The sequence below is a fragment of the Rissa tridactyla genome, chromosome 4, assembly GCF_028500815.1.
Source record: "Rissa tridactyla isolate bRisTri1 chromosome 4, bRisTri1.patW.cur.20221130, whole genome shotgun sequence".
In the NCBI taxonomy this organism is placed as follows: Eukaryota; Metazoa; Chordata; class Aves; order Charadriiformes; family Laridae; genus Rissa; species Rissa tridactyla.
This window is the reverse complement of record NC_071469.1, coordinates 62449355-62467490: the sequence shown is the minus strand read 5'-3', so window position 1 is coordinate 62467490 and position 18136 is coordinate 62449355. Positions and strand designations below refer to the sequence as shown.

The 18136-nt window shown below is 40.2% G+C and overlaps 1 protein-coding gene across 6 annotated transcripts in view; it reads left to right on the top strand.

Moving 5' to 3' along the window:
• AKT1 (AKT serine/threonine kinase 1) overlaps positions 1 to 18136 on the top strand; it is a 77470-nt gene that overhangs the window by 39827 nt on the left and 19507 nt on the right. For all 6 annotated transcript variants that reach the window (XM_054199893.1, XM_054199895.1, XM_054199892.1 and 3 more), the window contains 8 exons: positions 928 to 1056; positions 7744 to 7855; positions 10620 to 10767; positions 12629 to 12760; positions 12928 to 12993; positions 14669 to 14737; positions 15455 to 15580; positions 16847 to 16975. In XM_054199893.1, the coding sequence (XP_054055868.1) occupies positions 928 to 1056; positions 7744 to 7855; positions 10620 to 10767; positions 12629 to 12760; positions 12928 to 12993; positions 14669 to 14737; positions 15455 to 15580; positions 16847 to 16975 (911 nt within the window). The remainder of the gene's footprint in view (positions 1 to 927; positions 1057 to 7743; positions 7856 to 10619; positions 10768 to 12628; positions 12761 to 12927; positions 12994 to 14668; positions 14738 to 15454; positions 15581 to 16846; positions 16976 to 18136) is intronic.

Below are 18136 nucleotides of genomic sequence, written 5' to 3'. Positions count from 1 at the left end.
TCTGAGAATACAATATGGGCAATGAGCAACGGGGGAAACTGAGGCACACATTAACAATGTCACCCGAAAGACCCAGAGGTGGAACTCCTGTCTTCCTTCCCTGAAGCCCAACTTGAGTAAATCCAGTAAATAACTGAGGTTTTGATCAACTCTTTTCTTTTTATTCTACTGCTGGAGATTTTGAGCATGGCTGTAATACAGTTACGTGACTATTACCTGTGCAGGTTACTCAGATGAGCAGTAGTATCCTGTGAGCAAGGCATGTTTTCTCTGACAAAGAAAGGTGGAATCTCTTTGAGAGTAGATGTTTGTTTTCTTCTTTGTGGTGGCTATACATCATCCAGTGTTTTCCCCTTCATATTGTGATATATCATCTCGTGTTTCACGCTTGAGATGTTGTGAGAGGAGTGAGTGATGTTATGTAACTTAAGCAGAGAATTATCTTCTTATGTTCTAAAAGTGACTGTTGGTTTGATAAAGCAGTTGACTAATTAGTAAATTACCCATTGTTGTTTAAAATACTTGCGCTGCAAAATGTAAATGAAAAAAATTTCTCCACTTGTCAGTATGAAAAATGACAATAGCAAAAATAATACATAGGACATCTGCTCTGATTTTTTAAAAATTTAAAGTGCATTTAAGGCAGATGTTGCAGAATTGGAATGGAAATCGGAGTAGATGGAAGAACAAAACATAGCTGTTTACCTTTTATGAAGTCCCATTTTTATGGTTAACATTGCTAGCGATATCTGACTCAGTGCTTGTATTTTTCCCCTGTTTGTATCAGAATGAACTGAATGTTCTTAAAACTGCTGCTTTGTCAGGATGACATATAGTTTCAATAATTAAAAAAAAAAATTTGTTGGCGAGTCAGTATTGCAGGGTGTTTTCTGATGATCTTTCCCTTTGTCCATGCTTTCTTTGCAGGAGAATACATAAAAACATGGAGGCCACGGTATTTTCTTTTAAAGAACGATGGCACGTTCATTGGCTACAAGGAGCGACCGCAGGATGTCGAACAGCGGGAATCACCTTTAAATAACTTCTCAGTAGCTCGTAAGTGTTTTTACGTGCTCCCGTGTCCAGTTTGGGGTTGATGTCTTCTTGTAGCCATAGCGCCAAGTAAGCTGCATCAGTTAGATTTGAATCTGCCCAGAGTGATGTATCTGAACACTAAATGTGTTTGTTTGTGATGATAAAACGTCCCTGTGTTTTTCAGGAATGACTGTGATGTGGAGGTTTGCTGGTCTCCTTTTTTTTTTTTTTTTTTTTTGCAATTTTCTACTAATTTACCATTTCTGGTTATAGATTAAAACAAGTTTATATGTTAATATTTTGTATATCTGTTATTCAGCAAGTTGCTTTACAGTGAAAATTAACCCAGCCACATGTCTTGGTACTTGGCAGGTAGGCACAGCTGAAGCATTTCAGCTTCTCTTCTGCCACCAGATCTGGATTCAAGTGGCATTGACATAGGTCAAAGTTATTTGATTGTTAGCATAAGAGAACATGGAGTGAGCACTGCTTTTAATGATAGACACTCAGTTTTTCTTAATTTGGAACACAGAGCCATTTGTCTTCTATTAGAGCCAACAAAAAGGTTTGGAAATCATAACATCCCCTAAACTGGGCACTCCTTCCCATGCAAACATTTCTGACTTTGCTCAGGTGCTGCAGCACAGGGTGCGATAGAAGACTCTGAAGATAATTTCATTTACTTGCTCATGTTTTTAACCTTTCGCTGTATACTTCCAGCTTGTATTTTCTCCCGTTCTTAATCTTTCCTACTTCATGATCTGCCTACGTCTCATTCCACCACTTAAAAATACATCATTGTAGCACCTGTTATGAACAATGATGTGTTCCGTGTTCCTGGTGACTGGTGGAAGAAGCAGAGTTCCCCAGAGAGAAGGATAGCAGCTTTCCATCTTCGTTACAGGGCAGCTTGAAATATATGGGGTTCATCTTTGTAGTTGACCTTTAAGCAGACAGGTTTATTTTGGAACACCCCGGGCCTGGAAGAAGGCTGGGCAGCACTAGGAATTAATGCAAATGTTCCTTTTTTTTCAGCTGGTAGCAACATATACCTGTTCTGACTGATGATGGGAATAAATAATGGACGTGCTGTTGCCTGGTGCCTCTGTGCAGGATGCCAAGAGTGCTTTGGGGTTTTTTGTCTAGTTTTAGAGAGAGAATTGTTGTGGTGTTTTCATTTCAGTAATGACACGGTACTTTCCTCTTTAGACTGGTATCTCCTTATGGATCAAGAAGGTAAAGAAAAGCAGCAGAAAGCCATTAATTCATAAATTAATTCAGTACTTGGTCTGTGGCCAGAGACTTTTAACAAATGCACTTTTTGCAGGACATTTCCATCCTGTTGCTGCTAACTGCATTACTTATTCACTGCAGCTCAGTGCTAAGGATTAAAAAAAACCGTGTCCGTTGCCACCTCTTTGTCCAAGTTGCCTTCAAAAAAGGGTTAACTTAATTTGGTTTTCACAACAGGAATATGGTGCTTTTTTTGGCAGATTGAGCCCATCAGTCTTGGCATTTATAGATAAACAAGTTTGTTACCATGGAATCGGAGCATTGTCGAAAAAGACACGACACATGCCTATGGAGTAAGGTGTAGCCCCTGGAAGAGGGACTGCGGGGAGGGTGGTGGGTAGAAGGATGTTCCTAGCAGTGGCTCTTGCCTGGTGAACCAGTGGCAGGTCGGGAAGGCCTCGATGATTAGTGGGGGGAGCCCTCCTTGCTAGAAGTCATTATTGTGGTTTTGGGCTTACAGAAGCAGCTGTTGCCCCACCAGGACTTAATTTCTCCTGTCGGCACTGGCACGCAGTGCTGCCAGCACCTGATGTGCGGTTCCCTTCTGGGTACCCTCCACACTTGGTATCCTTTGGATGCGTTTTGCACCACAAGTTTTCCCTTTGAACCTGCTTGCCTGGTACTTTCATTTGGGTTAACTTGGCAAGTTAGCGGGAGTGAACTCGAGCTACCCCTGGAGGAAGGCTCAGGCCAGAACGCAGCCTCCTGCTGCAGAAGCCTCCTGCCAGTGAAAGGTGGGGGGAATTTAGATTAAATGTTTTGTAAAAATTCATCCTTTTTTTTTTTCTTTCTTTTTTTTTTTTTTTCCAAGAAACCACGATAGCCCTGACTCTTTTGTTAATTAGTGAACTAGATTTTGTTTTTTACTTTAATGAGATGGCAGGCTATCTCTGTCAGTCTGTTCTTTGGAAGTGGTCCCATGTTTCTGATTAAAATCTTTACCCTCTTCTGCTGTAAAATAATGTAGGCTTTTTTTATCTTTGCCAGTAAAAGGTTTTTTTTCATGACTAGGGGACTCTTCTTGCTTGTAGCGTAAAATTCATATTAAATGAATTTGTCAACCCATGAGAGGTAGGAAATACTCAATTCAGGAGAAAACAGTGAAAGAAGATAATCATCTAATGATGATCTGTCTTTTCCTCTAACAGGTATGAAGAAAGTATTAGCAATAAATAGAGCATGCTTTCAATGTGCTTGAGTTTCTTCTCTCTCCTACACTAGCCTTTTCCTTACAGTTTGTGAGTGTTTTGATCATACATCTTTGAAAACTTGTTTCTAGGGCCCTGCATGGGTAAGGAGAGGCTCATTATTTTTTTTCCTAAGTACCCTTTTATCCACCTACTTTTCCATTTAAAATAGCCATTTATGTATGTTTGTAATGATGTGTTTAGGGAGTTGATTTTGCCTGGAAGTTACGTATTGATGATTTATTTAGAAAAAAAAAAAAAAAAAAAAAAAAAGGCAAAACTTCTGAAAGGTGGTGCCTTAACTGTGTATTTAACTGAGTATTTAACTGTGATTTTTGGGTCATATTTGTATTCATGTACTGTACTTCACCACTAGTAAGATAAAAGGCATTAATAAAGCCTGTGCTTAAATAGTTCTGCTCCGGAGACCCTGCAGATAAATAACCAATAGAGCTTGTGTTGTAAATCTGCGAGATAAGTAGCCTTCATACCGATTGTAATCTCGGATTATCATGTATGTCTGCCTATTAGGTTATAAGCCTTTAAAACCATATAGCCGAGAAGAGCAGTATATTGTGAAAAACCACATGGAGAGAGAGGCTACTCCTGTTAGAAAGAAGGGATTATTTCTCCGACTGTCAAAAAGGAGAGTGGACTGTGGTGGTTTTGTTGTACAGCTGAAAACGTAATTGCACAACAATATGAGTGCTCCTTTTGGGACAGGACTGGGTGTCCGCAGTCAAGCGTTTATCAGAGGGCACGGGATAGCCAGATTAGCGGACAGATTTTTTTGTCTGCTGTTTCAAGGGGCCACCTTAGTCCAGGTCTGTAACTTCGGGCTCCCAGCTCCTCACTTTTGCCATGCTGAGCTGTTTGGGGGCGAATCTATCTATCTGGTGCTAGCAGAAAAGAAGCACTTCAATATAGTATTCCTGTTTGCCTTTCCAAAGTTTTATTTCTTCATCATTCTTCTTGCCTGATTTACCTTTTTTTTTCTTTTTTTGTCTTCCCCTCCCCATCCTCTTCCTTAAAGAAGCCAAAGCAGGAATGGGAAGGATTCCTCCTTGACATTATTGTTTTAAGTGTGATGTCATTATATAGGGAGCAGAGTTTGACACTTCCATCGCAAGTAATCTGTCTTTTAGCTTAAGTGCTGGGGAAGCAAATATTGTGACATTTTAGAAAGTCACTGGGATAATACTAAGTGTCTTTCAAATACAAAATGGTAATTTACATTTGAATGCCTTGGTGTCTATTCCTGTTAGGAACAATTTCTGTGTCCTACTTATTTTAAAAGACCAAACGCCAGGAAAGAATCAAGAGGGTCTTTAGAAGCAATTTAAATCATTTTTAACGGGCTGCTGTTTGTAGCACTTACTTTGTTGCAAACGGGGAATACTTAGGTTGGCCTGTCTGACAGGGAAAACTGTCTTCGAAGTGGGTACGTGACCCTCCGCCTGTATTTGAAATGTGAGTATTTTTATATCAGAACCCCCAAACATGGAGGGAATCAGACCTAATATACAGCATCTGTATCTGTGCTCTGCTGTAGTGGTGCATGTTGTGGTATATGATTATAGAAGGCAAGTTTGGTGCTTCTCTATCTTGCCAACTACAGTAAAGAGCACAGAGTTGGTTTTAAAATTAAGAAAAGCCCTACTGCTTCATCATTTCGTTGATAAAATCCATGTGATTGTCATATATTGGGAGAACGAAGTGGTAGCTTCAAACTTCCTGAAACCTATGTGGTACAGCACTTTGGTAAAGCAATTTGAAAATAAAGCCTTCTGTATTTCTTGATATGTGCTGTTATGATTGAGCAGGGTAATTAGACAGCATATTGTTCACCACACAAAACACTTCTATGTGACATACTTGAATTATAGTGGTTATTAACTGACAAATCTCTATTATTCATCTTGCTGTATGCCTTAAAGATTGCTGGATCAGCAAGCTTAACAAATATCAATGGACGGTGCTGATTTAGGGGAAAATTGGTGATGTTTAATTGGTCCCCTTCTATGACAGAAAATGCCTTGTGTGGTTTATTATGCTGAAATTAAATGGTTAAAGTTTAGAGTTCATGGCTAGTTTTAAATATCTGTGCTGCTACTTCAGAATACTTAACCTGAGGCACTAAACGTGAATCTAAAGTCTGTTTTAAAAAAAGTAAGCAAAACCTCTCAGTTTATTTCTTCATAATGTAGCATTTCTGGGTGAATATAGTAGAACAGCTCTGGATTAGCATGAGGTTAGAAACAGCCTGATTTTCTTCTTCGAGTCTTCAGCCAAAGTCAGTATCTGCTAGGGCTGCATCGTGCGGGCTCGTAGAGGACAACCCCAGCCTTAATCTAATCATGTTAAGCAGACAAAAGTGGGAGACAGCACAAACAACAACAAAAAAGAAGAGCAACAAAGTTAAGGTGGGCGCTCCGGGAGTAGGAATGAGATCTTTTGAGCTGAATTGATCAGAACTGGGCTGCGCCAGCTCGCGGAGTTGTGTTCAGCTTTCATTGCCGTTCTGCTGAAGAGGATGGAGGTAGCTGGAGGGCTAAATACGGCGCTCTGCAAGCACGGCTGCGTCGCTGGGTGGAAGTTCTTTAATCTCGGTGAATGAAGGAGTGCAGTTTATCACACTAAAACCTTTTCATGACTCATTAATAAACTTTCTCTTATCTAATTGCAGTGCCTTGGTAGGATGCAGTATAACCTCAGCGTGCTATTAAAGAAAAATTAGATTTTCTTGCCATGAAAAATGCAAAGTTACTCATTGAAAAGCTTATAATTCCAGTAGCAAATGAGGCATGAAATATATTGCCAAAAATACAGCGCCCAAAAGCACTGGCGGTAAATATTTTATCTTGGTGCTAATTAAGAGCTTGAATTTAAAACTGAGCGTTCTAAATTTTCACAATGATAAAATTAACCTAACGATACCACTGTAGCCTTAGTAACACGCACTGTTATTCTGGCTGGATTCTGTCCTCGACTTGCACATTGCTGATGGTGGAGGATGTTCATAGCTCTAGCAGTAAGCAGAAATTTCTTCTTGCCTTCATAGTGCCTTTTTATTTACTTGGAAGTTGATTTAGAACCTGAAGATCAAGTAATAGCAAGCTTGTGGTTTCATTAACTGCAAGGAGAAGAGTTTAATGTAAGGAAAAAAAACCCTCAATTATCTTTTTTTTTTTTTTTTTTTAACTTTATGTTTTTCTCCTGCTCACTTGGTTTCTAAAGTTGACTCTCCCTTAGCAGGAGCTGTTTAATTAGCATTAGATTTTCTATTAATACAAATCTGAAAAATGCAGTGGTTTTGCTTTTGATGTTATTTCATTGATTTTCTTTCGTTTTTCAGATCCTCTGTTTTAGTGTAGCTAGTGTACCCTTAATCACGTGCGTTTTCAGGCCCAAATTTGAAGGATAAACACTCATAACATCCTACAAAGCTTGAAATAGTAGGTGTGATTAAAAAAAAAAAAATAAGAAAAAAAATAATGCTCAGTTTGAGAGAGAGCATTTTTGTGAAAGAAGCGGTGTTTTTGCTTGTAGCCGTATTTCTGTAGCCTTTTTGGGTTGTGCTTAAACACTGGCAACGATGAAAGCTGTTTGCTACGTGTCCATACAGCATCCGACACTGCGGCAGCTGTCCCGAAGGCGTTTTGAACGGGGTCTTCTCTGGGGGTGCCTCTGCAGTTTGATGTTCCCTCTAGTGTTTGAGGACTGGAAATGCTGAGTCTAATTTTCGTCAGGTCGCTGCAAAATGACCAAACAGTTGCTCTGTAGCAACTCCTTGAAAGCCAAGGACAGGGGTTTATGTCGGGAAAGTCAAAGGGAGGGATGTAGGGGCTTGGCTTTAGTTTCAGTGGATGTAATTGCTGCATTATCAGCTGACTTTGTCCGTGTGCTCTGCTCTGGATGACCTTTGGAGTGTAGGACCTGAGTCTGAACGGCTTCTGTGTCATCACATCACATTTCTACTCACCTCTCTGGGCAGACCAAATGCGGAGCCTTTCTAAGCAGAATTTGATTTTGGTGCTGCGTAGATGACTATCTCCCAAGCTATTTATCGATTTCATCAACACAGTAAATTGTCTCAAGTCTCCTAAAGAAGTACTTGCAGAGATTTCTATGGCTGATTAATCGGAACAGTTTGCTAGATAAGAATAAAGACAAATGATTATTTAAACCTGCTTATGTACCATGACTCTTTCTTCCTTGATTGTGGTAGAGTGCCAGCTGATGAAGACAGAACGACCTAAACCAAACACATTTATCATTAGATGCCTCCAGTGGACCACAGTAATTGAAAGAACATTTCATGTGGAGACTCCAGAGGAGCGGTATGTTTCATTCATATTTAATACATAAACTACTTGCAAAAGCAGATGCAAGTGTTCAGCATTAATAGCGAGTCCTTTGCTGAAGCTCTTATTTATCAGATGATGTACGTCTAGACTGAAAAGCGACAAATAATTTTTGAGCGCCTCAGTTCTAGTGCGTGTTCTAGTATAAAAGGTACCTTACAGGGGATTTCAGGGCGTGGATTTTGAGTAGTATTTGTAAATGAAACGTTACTGGGTTGGGTATCCAAAATGGACAGGTGCAGGTGTGTACCAGCACACAGGTAGTTATTTCTGGAAACTTAAGGTTCATTTCTCACTGGAAATGTGGTATGTGAAATGAAGGGTTTCTGACCTGGGAGTTTCTGGAGGGGTGAGCACAAGTGAAACAGAGATTCTGGCAAAGTTGAGTTGTATCAAAATACTGACCTTTTAAAGTCTTTTTAGGTACCTTGTTTTTAAAGGAAAAAAGTTGGTTGCATCATTGCTGATTGCTAATGTTTTATGCAAATTAGATAATAAAGGTGATAGTTATCTGCTGCAGGTGCAGATTTCTGCTTCAGCTGTTAGGAAACAAAGCTAAGAGCATGCATCCTGTGCTCTCATCATTGGAGAATTGATCTCTTACCTCCTGAGAGAACGGCGTTCCAGCACAGCTATTCTACAACTACAAAGTATTTAAATATTTACTTGCTCTTCAGGAACTAAACTTAAATTATTCCAGTACCATTGCCCTAGGGAAAGGGGTATTTTAAAACCCTTGTCCTCCCTAGATACGATACTGGCACATGTTTATTTTTAAGATCAGCAAATTCTACCTAATATTCTTTGTTCTTTTCTTTTGTAGCCTTTGCATGCACAGATTTAAAGAAGGTTCCTGTTTATTACTTGATCAGAAGAAGGTGAAATCAAATTAAAAGCAAAGAAAAAGAAACTGGTCCTTGTTTCTTTTAGTAGCTTTGTGGTCAGTGACCCTAAAGGGAGTGAATAACAGTTTCCACTTGGGGGAAGATTGTGTTTCAGTGTTGTTTTGTTCCCTCATAGCCAATTAAGTCAGCTTTGTGACACTTCAGGGCTCGGAGTGTTAGTCACCTCTGTTGTGGATGCTTGAGACATAAAAGTTGAGGGTGAAATTTTGATCCCCCAGAAATCAAAGATACTTCAGGAGGGCCGAGATCTCAACCAAGTCAGTATCTTAAAAGAGATGTGAAGGCAGATAGGCCTTTCTTATTCTCTGTGCCTTCAAAACCAGTATTTGTTTTTTGAGAGAGATGGAGAGATAAAAATACAGAAGAAAAAGTTCTCTTTGTTATTGTGAATATGAAAAATGACTAGTAAATAAAGGAATGTGTTTGTGATGGTGAATGAAGTAGTCTGTGCTGGGAGAATGTTCAGAATGTTTAGCATTACCTTGCTGCCCCAGACAGGGCTGGAGGGTGCATGCACGTTAAGATAAAATCCAAACCGAACAATGCATGAGGCAGGAAAGACCTTATGTGTAATTGGTGTGGCTTTAATAGAATATTATGTTGGGTACTTTTTTCCGTGGACATTGCTTCCTCTGGGGAGTGATCTGCCTCTTCATCCATCACAAATTGAAATTCATATGTTCAGATATGATTTTTGTTTTTTTTAAATAATTTCATAGAACCAGTGAAAAATTTGATACTGATAGGATGGAATGGCTTCACTGCAGATTGTGTGTAGAGTTGTTCAGCATTGGCTACTTCTGTTCCTGCCATAGCAGCAAAGTATTTCACCTGGGGTGTCCTTGGGAGAAGAGTTTAGCCAGTGCCCAGAAAATATCAACTAAACCACTGTGTCCCGTTCCCTACAGATACAAAAGATAATAAAATGTGGTATATTCACATAATCCACTGAACATGTCTTCAGCCCCTGTATGCCTTAAAGCCTGTCCCAAAACCTTGTAAGCCCTTAGGAGTTGTATGCTTTATGTTCAATAAATTTGCAGTGAAATGAAGTGAAGGCCAAAAGCTTTCACTTCAGTAGTTTCCAAAGGTGTGAAATTTCCCAAAGGACACTGGAGTGGAAGTGGTCTCCATGGGAGTTGAAGGGGTCAGTAATAGAGCACCCATTGCTCAAACAGCTCTGGAAACTTCATCGTAACCAAGACCTATGCCTACGATAAAATGTCAGTGCTTTTGCTGACATTCTGCTAAAATTTACACAGGAATTGCTGTACTTCTGTCATCATCTTTACAACAGAGGAATAACCTGGGTATCCTGGGCTTTAATACCTTCTCCTAGAACACCCCTTGCCATTAGAATTTGAGATATATGTGCGAAGAGGTGGCATAGTGCCCTCAGCAGTTGGATATATGTGTTTCAGTGCACCATAGGAATGGAGAAGCTGTGTTTTAATTGCTTTGTGCTGTGTGGGAGCCTTTTGCTTTTTGGTTTTGGCAAGTCTGGTTTTATTACGTAAAACTCAGTATCATCAGGTCATATCTTGAGCTACTGACTGAATGCCTGTTAGGAATTCCGTTGTCTGAAAAGCCTCACTTTGTATCCAGACTGGCAGGACTTCAGTTGTCTCTTGTTTCTAGTATGATTAATGAAGATATATGTTAAAAGCGCCCTTAAAAAGGCATTTTTACAGTGCTTGAAAATGCACATAATTCATTGTATGTTGCTTTGATTCATCAGAGAGCATTAGTTGTTCTGCATTCCTTGGTGACCCTTGCCGTGGTAGATGGTAATCTAAAGTCACAAGTAACAAATGTCTCTGCTTATATTTTGCCAGGGAAGAATGGACAAAAGCCATCCAAACAGTAGCAGACAGCCTCAAGAAACAAGAGGAAGAGATGATGGATTTTAGATCTGGCTCTCCCAGTGATAATTCAGGTGCTGAAGAAATGGAAGTTTCTATGACAAAGCCAAAACACAAAGTGGTAAGTAAGCATAGCAGGAATAACTATTTTTTAGATCTTCTCAAACGTAGACAAGAAGTAGCCACCAAGACACGTCTGTTCCCATAGGAATTACGCAATTGGTTGTAGATGCAGTTTCTGGAGGAAACAATTGTCTGAGCTGAGCAGGTACCAGGCAAAGCCTGTCTGCATCCATCGGAGTTCTGAGTTCAGGTGTCCTTACTGGATGGCTTTCAAGGCCAGCTCAGGTCTGGATTTGGTTTGCCTGTTTTCCTGTGGTACAGAGCCTGAAATTATGGCTCCTGCTGGACCGTGTGACTGTGTAAACTCCTTGCAGGCTGGTGCAAAGATACTCCAGTGGATTTGCAGGATTTAGTGTGGGTTCAGTGGATTTAATTGCTCTGGATTAAGGGTTTAGGCTAACTCCCAGAAAGCCGCTGCAGTGTCTGTCTATAGCATTCCTAGAGCTTGGTTTTTTGCATCAGGCACACCGTTGTCTGAATCCACAGGACCAGCTCAGCAATGGCCTTGAAAGAAGTGTGTGCCAGAGGAGATCTTTGCCCTGTGGAGCTCTTCTAGGTATCTGTCTTTAACCTGTCTTCGCTTCTTTCTCCCCACTTATGGTCTCCTCTTTGGGTTTACAAAGTATTCCCACCTGCCCTTGTAAGAAAGAATTGATAGAACGTTCTCCCATGCAAATGCTATGTCTGTGGATTGTACCAAGGCACTTCTTTATGTTCTTATCACCTTTGTCATCCCCACCTACTTCCATGGGTTTGTTTCAGTTTTGGGAAAACCGATGAAGTTTTTAAAGAAAAAAGATAGACATGCACCAGTGTCAACACTAGGTATGTGTGGCAGCCTTGGGTGGTGTCAGTGGTTTTAGACTCACGTGGGCAGCTACTTACATGTCACTCTGAATTGCAGCTGCCATTAGCCTTCTGTGTCCATGGCTGAACAGATACTGCTCTCGCTGAGCAGCTCTTCGTAGAAATGCAAGAACCACCTCCTTGTTGGTCAAATGCACACATTCTTCTGGGACACTGACTGTCTCTCTCTGGGCATGTTAGTGAGGATAATGAAAATGATGATTGGGGTCCTGGCATCAGCTGTATTGAACAATTAGCAGCAAGTCTCCTCAGGCAGCTCTAGGGAGACAGCTTCTTCCCCAACTGAAACTGCAGTAGCCTTTGACTGTATAAATCTTACTACAGCTATTACCGTGTTGGCAATGGTCATTGATATGACAGTACAGAGACTATCCTCAGCCTGTATCTGAGGATATATCCTCAGCCTATCCTACAGATATCCTATATCCTCAGCCTATCCTACAGATGCTGATTTTCCCCAACGTTTTTCCTAATGGCCAAACAAATAAGAGCCAATGGCTAATCTGTGAGGCAGTTGTTTTGTCTGTGGGTATTAGTGCTGTTCGAGGAAGGACAAGAAAGCTGGTCCCCTAGAGAGGTGGAGAACATCAGAAAAAAGGTATGGGTTTAATCCCTGGCATCAGAGCGATGTGCGCCTTTTAGTGAGTGTCTGCACTGACAAAATGGTCAAAATGTTTATGGATTAATAATAACATGTTGAGTGGTATTTGCACAGTTGAGTGTTGAGTCATGTGAAAGAGTGTTCTGTTAATTGAAAGCTTATGGTTTTCCCCTAAATAGTTTATTGATTGATTATCTTTGGGAGTGCACTGGTATTCATTTTTATGGAAGAATCATTTCTGCTTTTGAATTCTACTAAGCGAAAGGATTTAAAGAAAACATATGCAACATATGCAATGGACTCTCACGTGACTGAGAAATTCTAGTCTGAGAATGATATACTTGTTGTTAGTTCATGTAATTCAGTTCTTGTTTATCTGTATCATTAACAGACCATGAATGAGTTTGAATACCTTAAACTACTGGGAAAAGGCACTTTTGGAAAGGTCATTTTAGTTAAAGAAAAAGCAACTGGACGGTATTATGCTATGAAAATTCTGAAGAAGGAAGTTATTGTAGCAAAGGTGAGTAGGTGGGCAATTTGGGAATGTGGTTCGCCCTTGATACCGCCTTTGGGGAAAGTCATATCAAGGATTCTCTGAGTAGTTGTAAATAATTGCTCTGTTAGTGTTTGAAATGGACCCTTAATCTGGAGAGTCACGTTGCTGATTTGCTTCTGCTTGTGTTTCAGGATGAAGTAGCGCACACGCTGACAGAAAACCGCGTTTTACAGAACTCGCGGCATCCATTCTTAACAGTAAGCATTTCTCCTTCTGCTGAGTGTAACTTGACATCGTGACAACCAAGACTATCCTTATTTTTTTTTTTATTTATATAATACATCTGAGATCTGTGTTTCCAGAGTGGCTGTGTATTTTTGTACTCTTCTGTTTTTGGGAAGCACAAATTAAAATGCTTTTTTAAAGTCTTCTGATTCTCGCAGAGCAGGTCCTCTTGAAGACAGTGTTTCAGGGTGTGGTTTGACTTTATGGCTTACCCATTTAATGGCTTGCTATCTCTGAGAGAAATATCTGCTTTCCTTGTCCTCCAAATGCTTGGTCTCCTCTTTGTAGCAGAGATGAGGGTGACCCTGATCCTGTGACAAACAAGTTTGGGAAGACATAGTGGGGGAAAAACCCTGTAATTTTGCCTTTCTTTGTTGTTTTCTTAAGCTCCCAAAAGCAGTTTGCTATGGAATCAGAGCACTGGTAATGCCAGCCAAAGGATAGTGGTGGAGGCATGTGGGATGGGACAGGGAAGAGCAGTACCGTGCTTTATCCGCTGCTTTCCTTTTGGACTGGCTTGGCTGTAAAATCAAACCACAGTCTCAGTCTAGATCTCCAACGCCAGCAGTCTCTCTGGGTTGAGTTCAGATATGTAAGTTCCACCTCAAGATTTTGTTTCTGATATTTATTACAAGTTGGCTCTGAATTGCTTCCAACCACTTAAGCCCTCTAAAAGACCTGTGTAGGATCCCGGTTGTTTCCTTTGTCCAGGTACACAAGGGCTTAGCTGGAATTTAGAGCTTTTAAGCGTGGCCTCTGGAAGTAAATATTGGCTGTATTGGGTATAATAAGTAAATGTTTGTTGACATGTCTAAAACCTGATCCTCCCTTTCTCTGCAAAAATATGACTGGTTTAAAAACGCCACCCCTAGTAATGAAGACGATGATATCATATGCAGGATTTTCTCTTTAATGCTTTCGTAAACCCAAATATCCAAAACAAGGGCTGTCTTGAGAAATCAGCTACGAGACTGGGTTATGACCAAAAAACTTAAGACTGTGGCAAACAAGTTGATGTTACTTTTGCCACAGGAGTACACGTGACAGGACAGTACAAAGGCACCTTGTGATGCTCCATCACACCCTCCGTCCGGTCTGTTTTTGTGAATTGCTCACAAATTGATATTGACAGCGTTGCTCAATCCTCTGGCAGGCTGTCGGCAGGGAGCAGTTGCAGGCAGCAGGGCAGAGGCCAGGGGGCTGCTGTATGTAAATATATATGTGTTTCATATAAGAGGGCTTGGACCCGCCCCAGTGCGGTAAAACCTTGTGCTGTGGGGCTTGGTTGTGGCCTCTTGTCTGTGAGATGAAAATGTGGGAGATTGTGGCCTGGGAAGGAAACTTCAGAGCCACAATTGGTATGTTTTGTGTCACTGGTAAAAGGCCAGGGGTTTGTTTCACAGCTTTATCGGCATTACTGATAGCTTCTGCAAGGGAACATATAAATGGTTTATATTAAATGTATTTAATGAAATAAGTTGGCGGTGGATCAATCCTCAGCTGCAACAAGAAATATAAGAGCCAAGGACAAAAAGTCCACTGAAATAGAAAATTCTGTGTCTGCCTCTGTTTCTTAAAATCTATTAAAATGCTTTTATAACTGGCAGTGTGATCTGTCTTCTAAGTTTTGGCTTAAATCTGTTTCAGGCTTTAAAGTATTCCTTTCAGACGCACGATCGCTTGTGTTTTGTTATGGAGTATGCTAACGGAGGAGAGGTAAGGGAAATGTAATAATGTTTAATACTTCAGGATTTTCCTGTACCCTGCTAATTCTGCTTGACATTATTTAGCTAAGGTCAGTGTTTGCAATTCTAATTAATCCAAGTTGTCCCAGTTAAACAGAGCTGTTTTCAGGTTTAACTGATATTAAGAATTAAGACTCTTAATTTTCTTAACTCCATTTTTAGAGAATAGAGGGTTTGGGTGTAGGTTCATACTTTATATGATAGCAACATATTGTAATCTGAGATTTAGTAATTCAAGAAGGCAAGGTTGCTGTCTAGTTGCTCTTCAGACAGCTTTTAAGATTTTATTTTTTTTCTAATTAATATTGTGAGTACATGTTACTTTGGAGGGAGAACTGGAAGCATAGCAAACTGCTGTTAGATAGTTAAGAAGGAAAAGTTGGAATATCAACTGTAGTTTTAATATGTAATTGTAGTTCAATCAAAATGGGTTTTTATCATTTCGTGTACATAGAAGAATGTGCAGCACACAAACTGGTTGTCAGTGTGCATCTGTGAATATGAGATAGTAGTTGTCTAGTCATTTAATTTATGATGCTTTTTAACGCATTTGATAACACAGCTGGGTGAGGCTGGGAAGGGGTTTACTCTTAGGTAATATCACATTTCGAGCAGGATGGCCTGTGAAGTGCGAGACATAACTCAGAAACACGTGCAATCTAAAGGTAACAAATTATTGTTCTTGTAGTTGTTTTTCCATCTGTCAAGAGAGCGTGTCTTTTCTGAAGACCGGGCTCGATTTTATGGAGCTGAGATTGTTTCAGCACTGGATTACCTGCATTCAGAGAAGAATGTGGTTTATAGAGATTTGAAGGTATGTAGAAAAATAATTTCATGGGCTTTCTGGCTTTTTTAAGCCTGAAGTATAAGAAAGCCTTTCCTGACTGAACTTTAACGTAACAGTTACTACAGCTGTTGGACTTGACTTTATGGGATGTTTAAACACTTTTATGGTCTAAGAGCTCTCATAATGCATTTATTAGGACCCTGGCAGCATTTCAGAGAATATGAAGGTGTACTGAGCTACTTGGGTTGCATTTTCATTTGCCTGCTTATGTTCCAAGAGAAACTTTGCTGGCTTTTCTGCGTGGTGAAACATAATCCTGGGCTCTTCATCCCAGGTCTTATCAGATAGATGCAAATTCATACCGTGTGGATGTTATGCTTCGTTGCAATGTGCTGCGCAGCACTATCTTCATAGTACCTGCTTGCAGTTAGAAAATTGGATAAGCTTCAAGTTGCTTATTTGTTCGGTGAGCAGAGAAGGGGGAAAAAAACCCAACAGCCAAACAAGAAGTCTCAGGGCAAACAAACTTGGGAAATTCTTGAGGAAAATGCAATTATAGCATTTTTTTTTTCCCTGAGAAATGCTTTCAGGGAGGGCGAGGGGATACTACTATTCCGTTTAGGAGCAGTCTAAAATGAAGCATGCTATGTAATGTTTTCAGGCTACGTCAAAGTAATTTTGGGATTCCTGCTGGCATTTTATCTCCCATATCACCACGTTTCCTTTGAAAGTGCACTTTATTTCATACACAGTGGAATCTCTGTCCTCAAATCTGAATGGCCTTGTCAAAAAAGGATACCAAGTGCTGAGTAAACTTATAAAGTGATTCTCATGTAAAGGATCTCTTTAGAAGTGGCTCCTTGGCTTTGCTTTCTATTTTTCTTTCATTTGCTATCCTTTAATGGTGCAGAACACTTCGTAAAATCACTTGGAGTAAAAACAGAGATGAAGTTGTGTGAGGGGAAATACTTAATATATTTTTAAAAGAACTGGCGTTCTGTTGGTGATAATGTTGTAGAAGCATAAATGCAATGCCTTCGTTCTGCCTTCTTTCTGCGTATACGATCAGTTACCCAAAGACTGCAAATTAGTCACCTAACGTTCCCTGAAGAAGTAAGGAAAGTGATATCAATGTATACTTACATCACACGTGCTTTGGCAGCTACTGTGGTTCTGACCCCTGTGACAACGAGGTTGAAAACTGATCTGCAGAAATTCATGTCTTTCATTGACTCGCTCAGGAGCAGCGTATGTTATACGTAATGATGTCTTTCATTTGGATTTTCTTCTCAGTTGGAAAATCTTATGCTCGATAAAGATGGGCACATAAAAATAACAGACTTTGGACTATGTAAAGAAGGCATAAAGGATGGAGCAACAATGAAGACTTTCTGTGGCACTCCGGAGTATCTTGCACCAGAGGTATGTTTATGTTGACTATTGTACTAAATTATATTCTTAAATGCCATCTGAGATAGCAGGAGCGATACAGAATCATTCCTGTGCCATAAAGTGTTCATACAGTAACTACTGTTATATAGCAACGCACGCACTGAGAATCTTTTATTCATCATTTTCTGGGACATATCTTTAGAATAATGATGGGTGATAATTTTCAGGCAGGGTAGTATTCTTCCTTTCACTTCAGGGAGTATTTACATTTTACCGGAACAGTGCTTGCTTCTTGTCTCAGAAATCTAATTTTTTTTGAAAAAGCAACTTTTAAATTGCTTAAAATACTACTTGATGGATTGGTGACTGTTTTGCAATTTATTTGCTGTGTGTTGGCCTATTTGAAAGCTATCAACAGGACTTTGTTTAAGAAAAAGTAGTGTCCAACTCTTACACTCTTTGAAGACAATATAAGGTGACATGTTTTCAGAAACAGGACAAACCAAGCTTTTTCTGCAGTATTTAGCATGGTATGCATTAAAAATGCCGACTGTTTTGTGACTGTGAGAGCACAAGATGTTTCTTAATGTTAATTTGAACTTTTCAGTTTCAGAGGAAATAAATCCAAGCAGGGGATCTCAGTCCCCAAACTATACGTTTGGGGGATTTTTTTTGTACTAATTTTTTTTTTTTTTAAAGTGTAAAATGCAAATGTGTGCTTGCAGCTTTCATCCTGGCAATACTCCCTGCTGAGAGTTGTGCAACACAGGTGGTGTTATAGCCGTGAGTGTAGTTAACGGCAGATCAAAAGCGAAATTGTGCGATAGGGGATATATGTATACATGGTATTTTGCAGGCAGACGCTACTTTTCTCTGCCTACGCTCCGAGCTGTCTGGAAGCAGCCTCGCCGTTATTAGTAGGGCACGGAGCCTGAGCTAAGGCGGCGTGCCTTGCAGAAGGGCTGGTTGCCTTGCAGTGGGTGCTTTGCCACCCTGGCGTTAAGGCTTCCATCCCGCTTGAAGCACAGGCAGAAGCAAGTCTTGGGCTGCCGGCAGATTATATGGTGTTGGCACAGCCAGGACGTAGCCTTTCTCTGAGGTGGGAGACTTAGGCTTTGCAAACCTTTCTGGAGTTAAAGTATGCAGAAGTACAAAGTATGGAAACCAAAGTGGAGGAGGAATATTTCTACT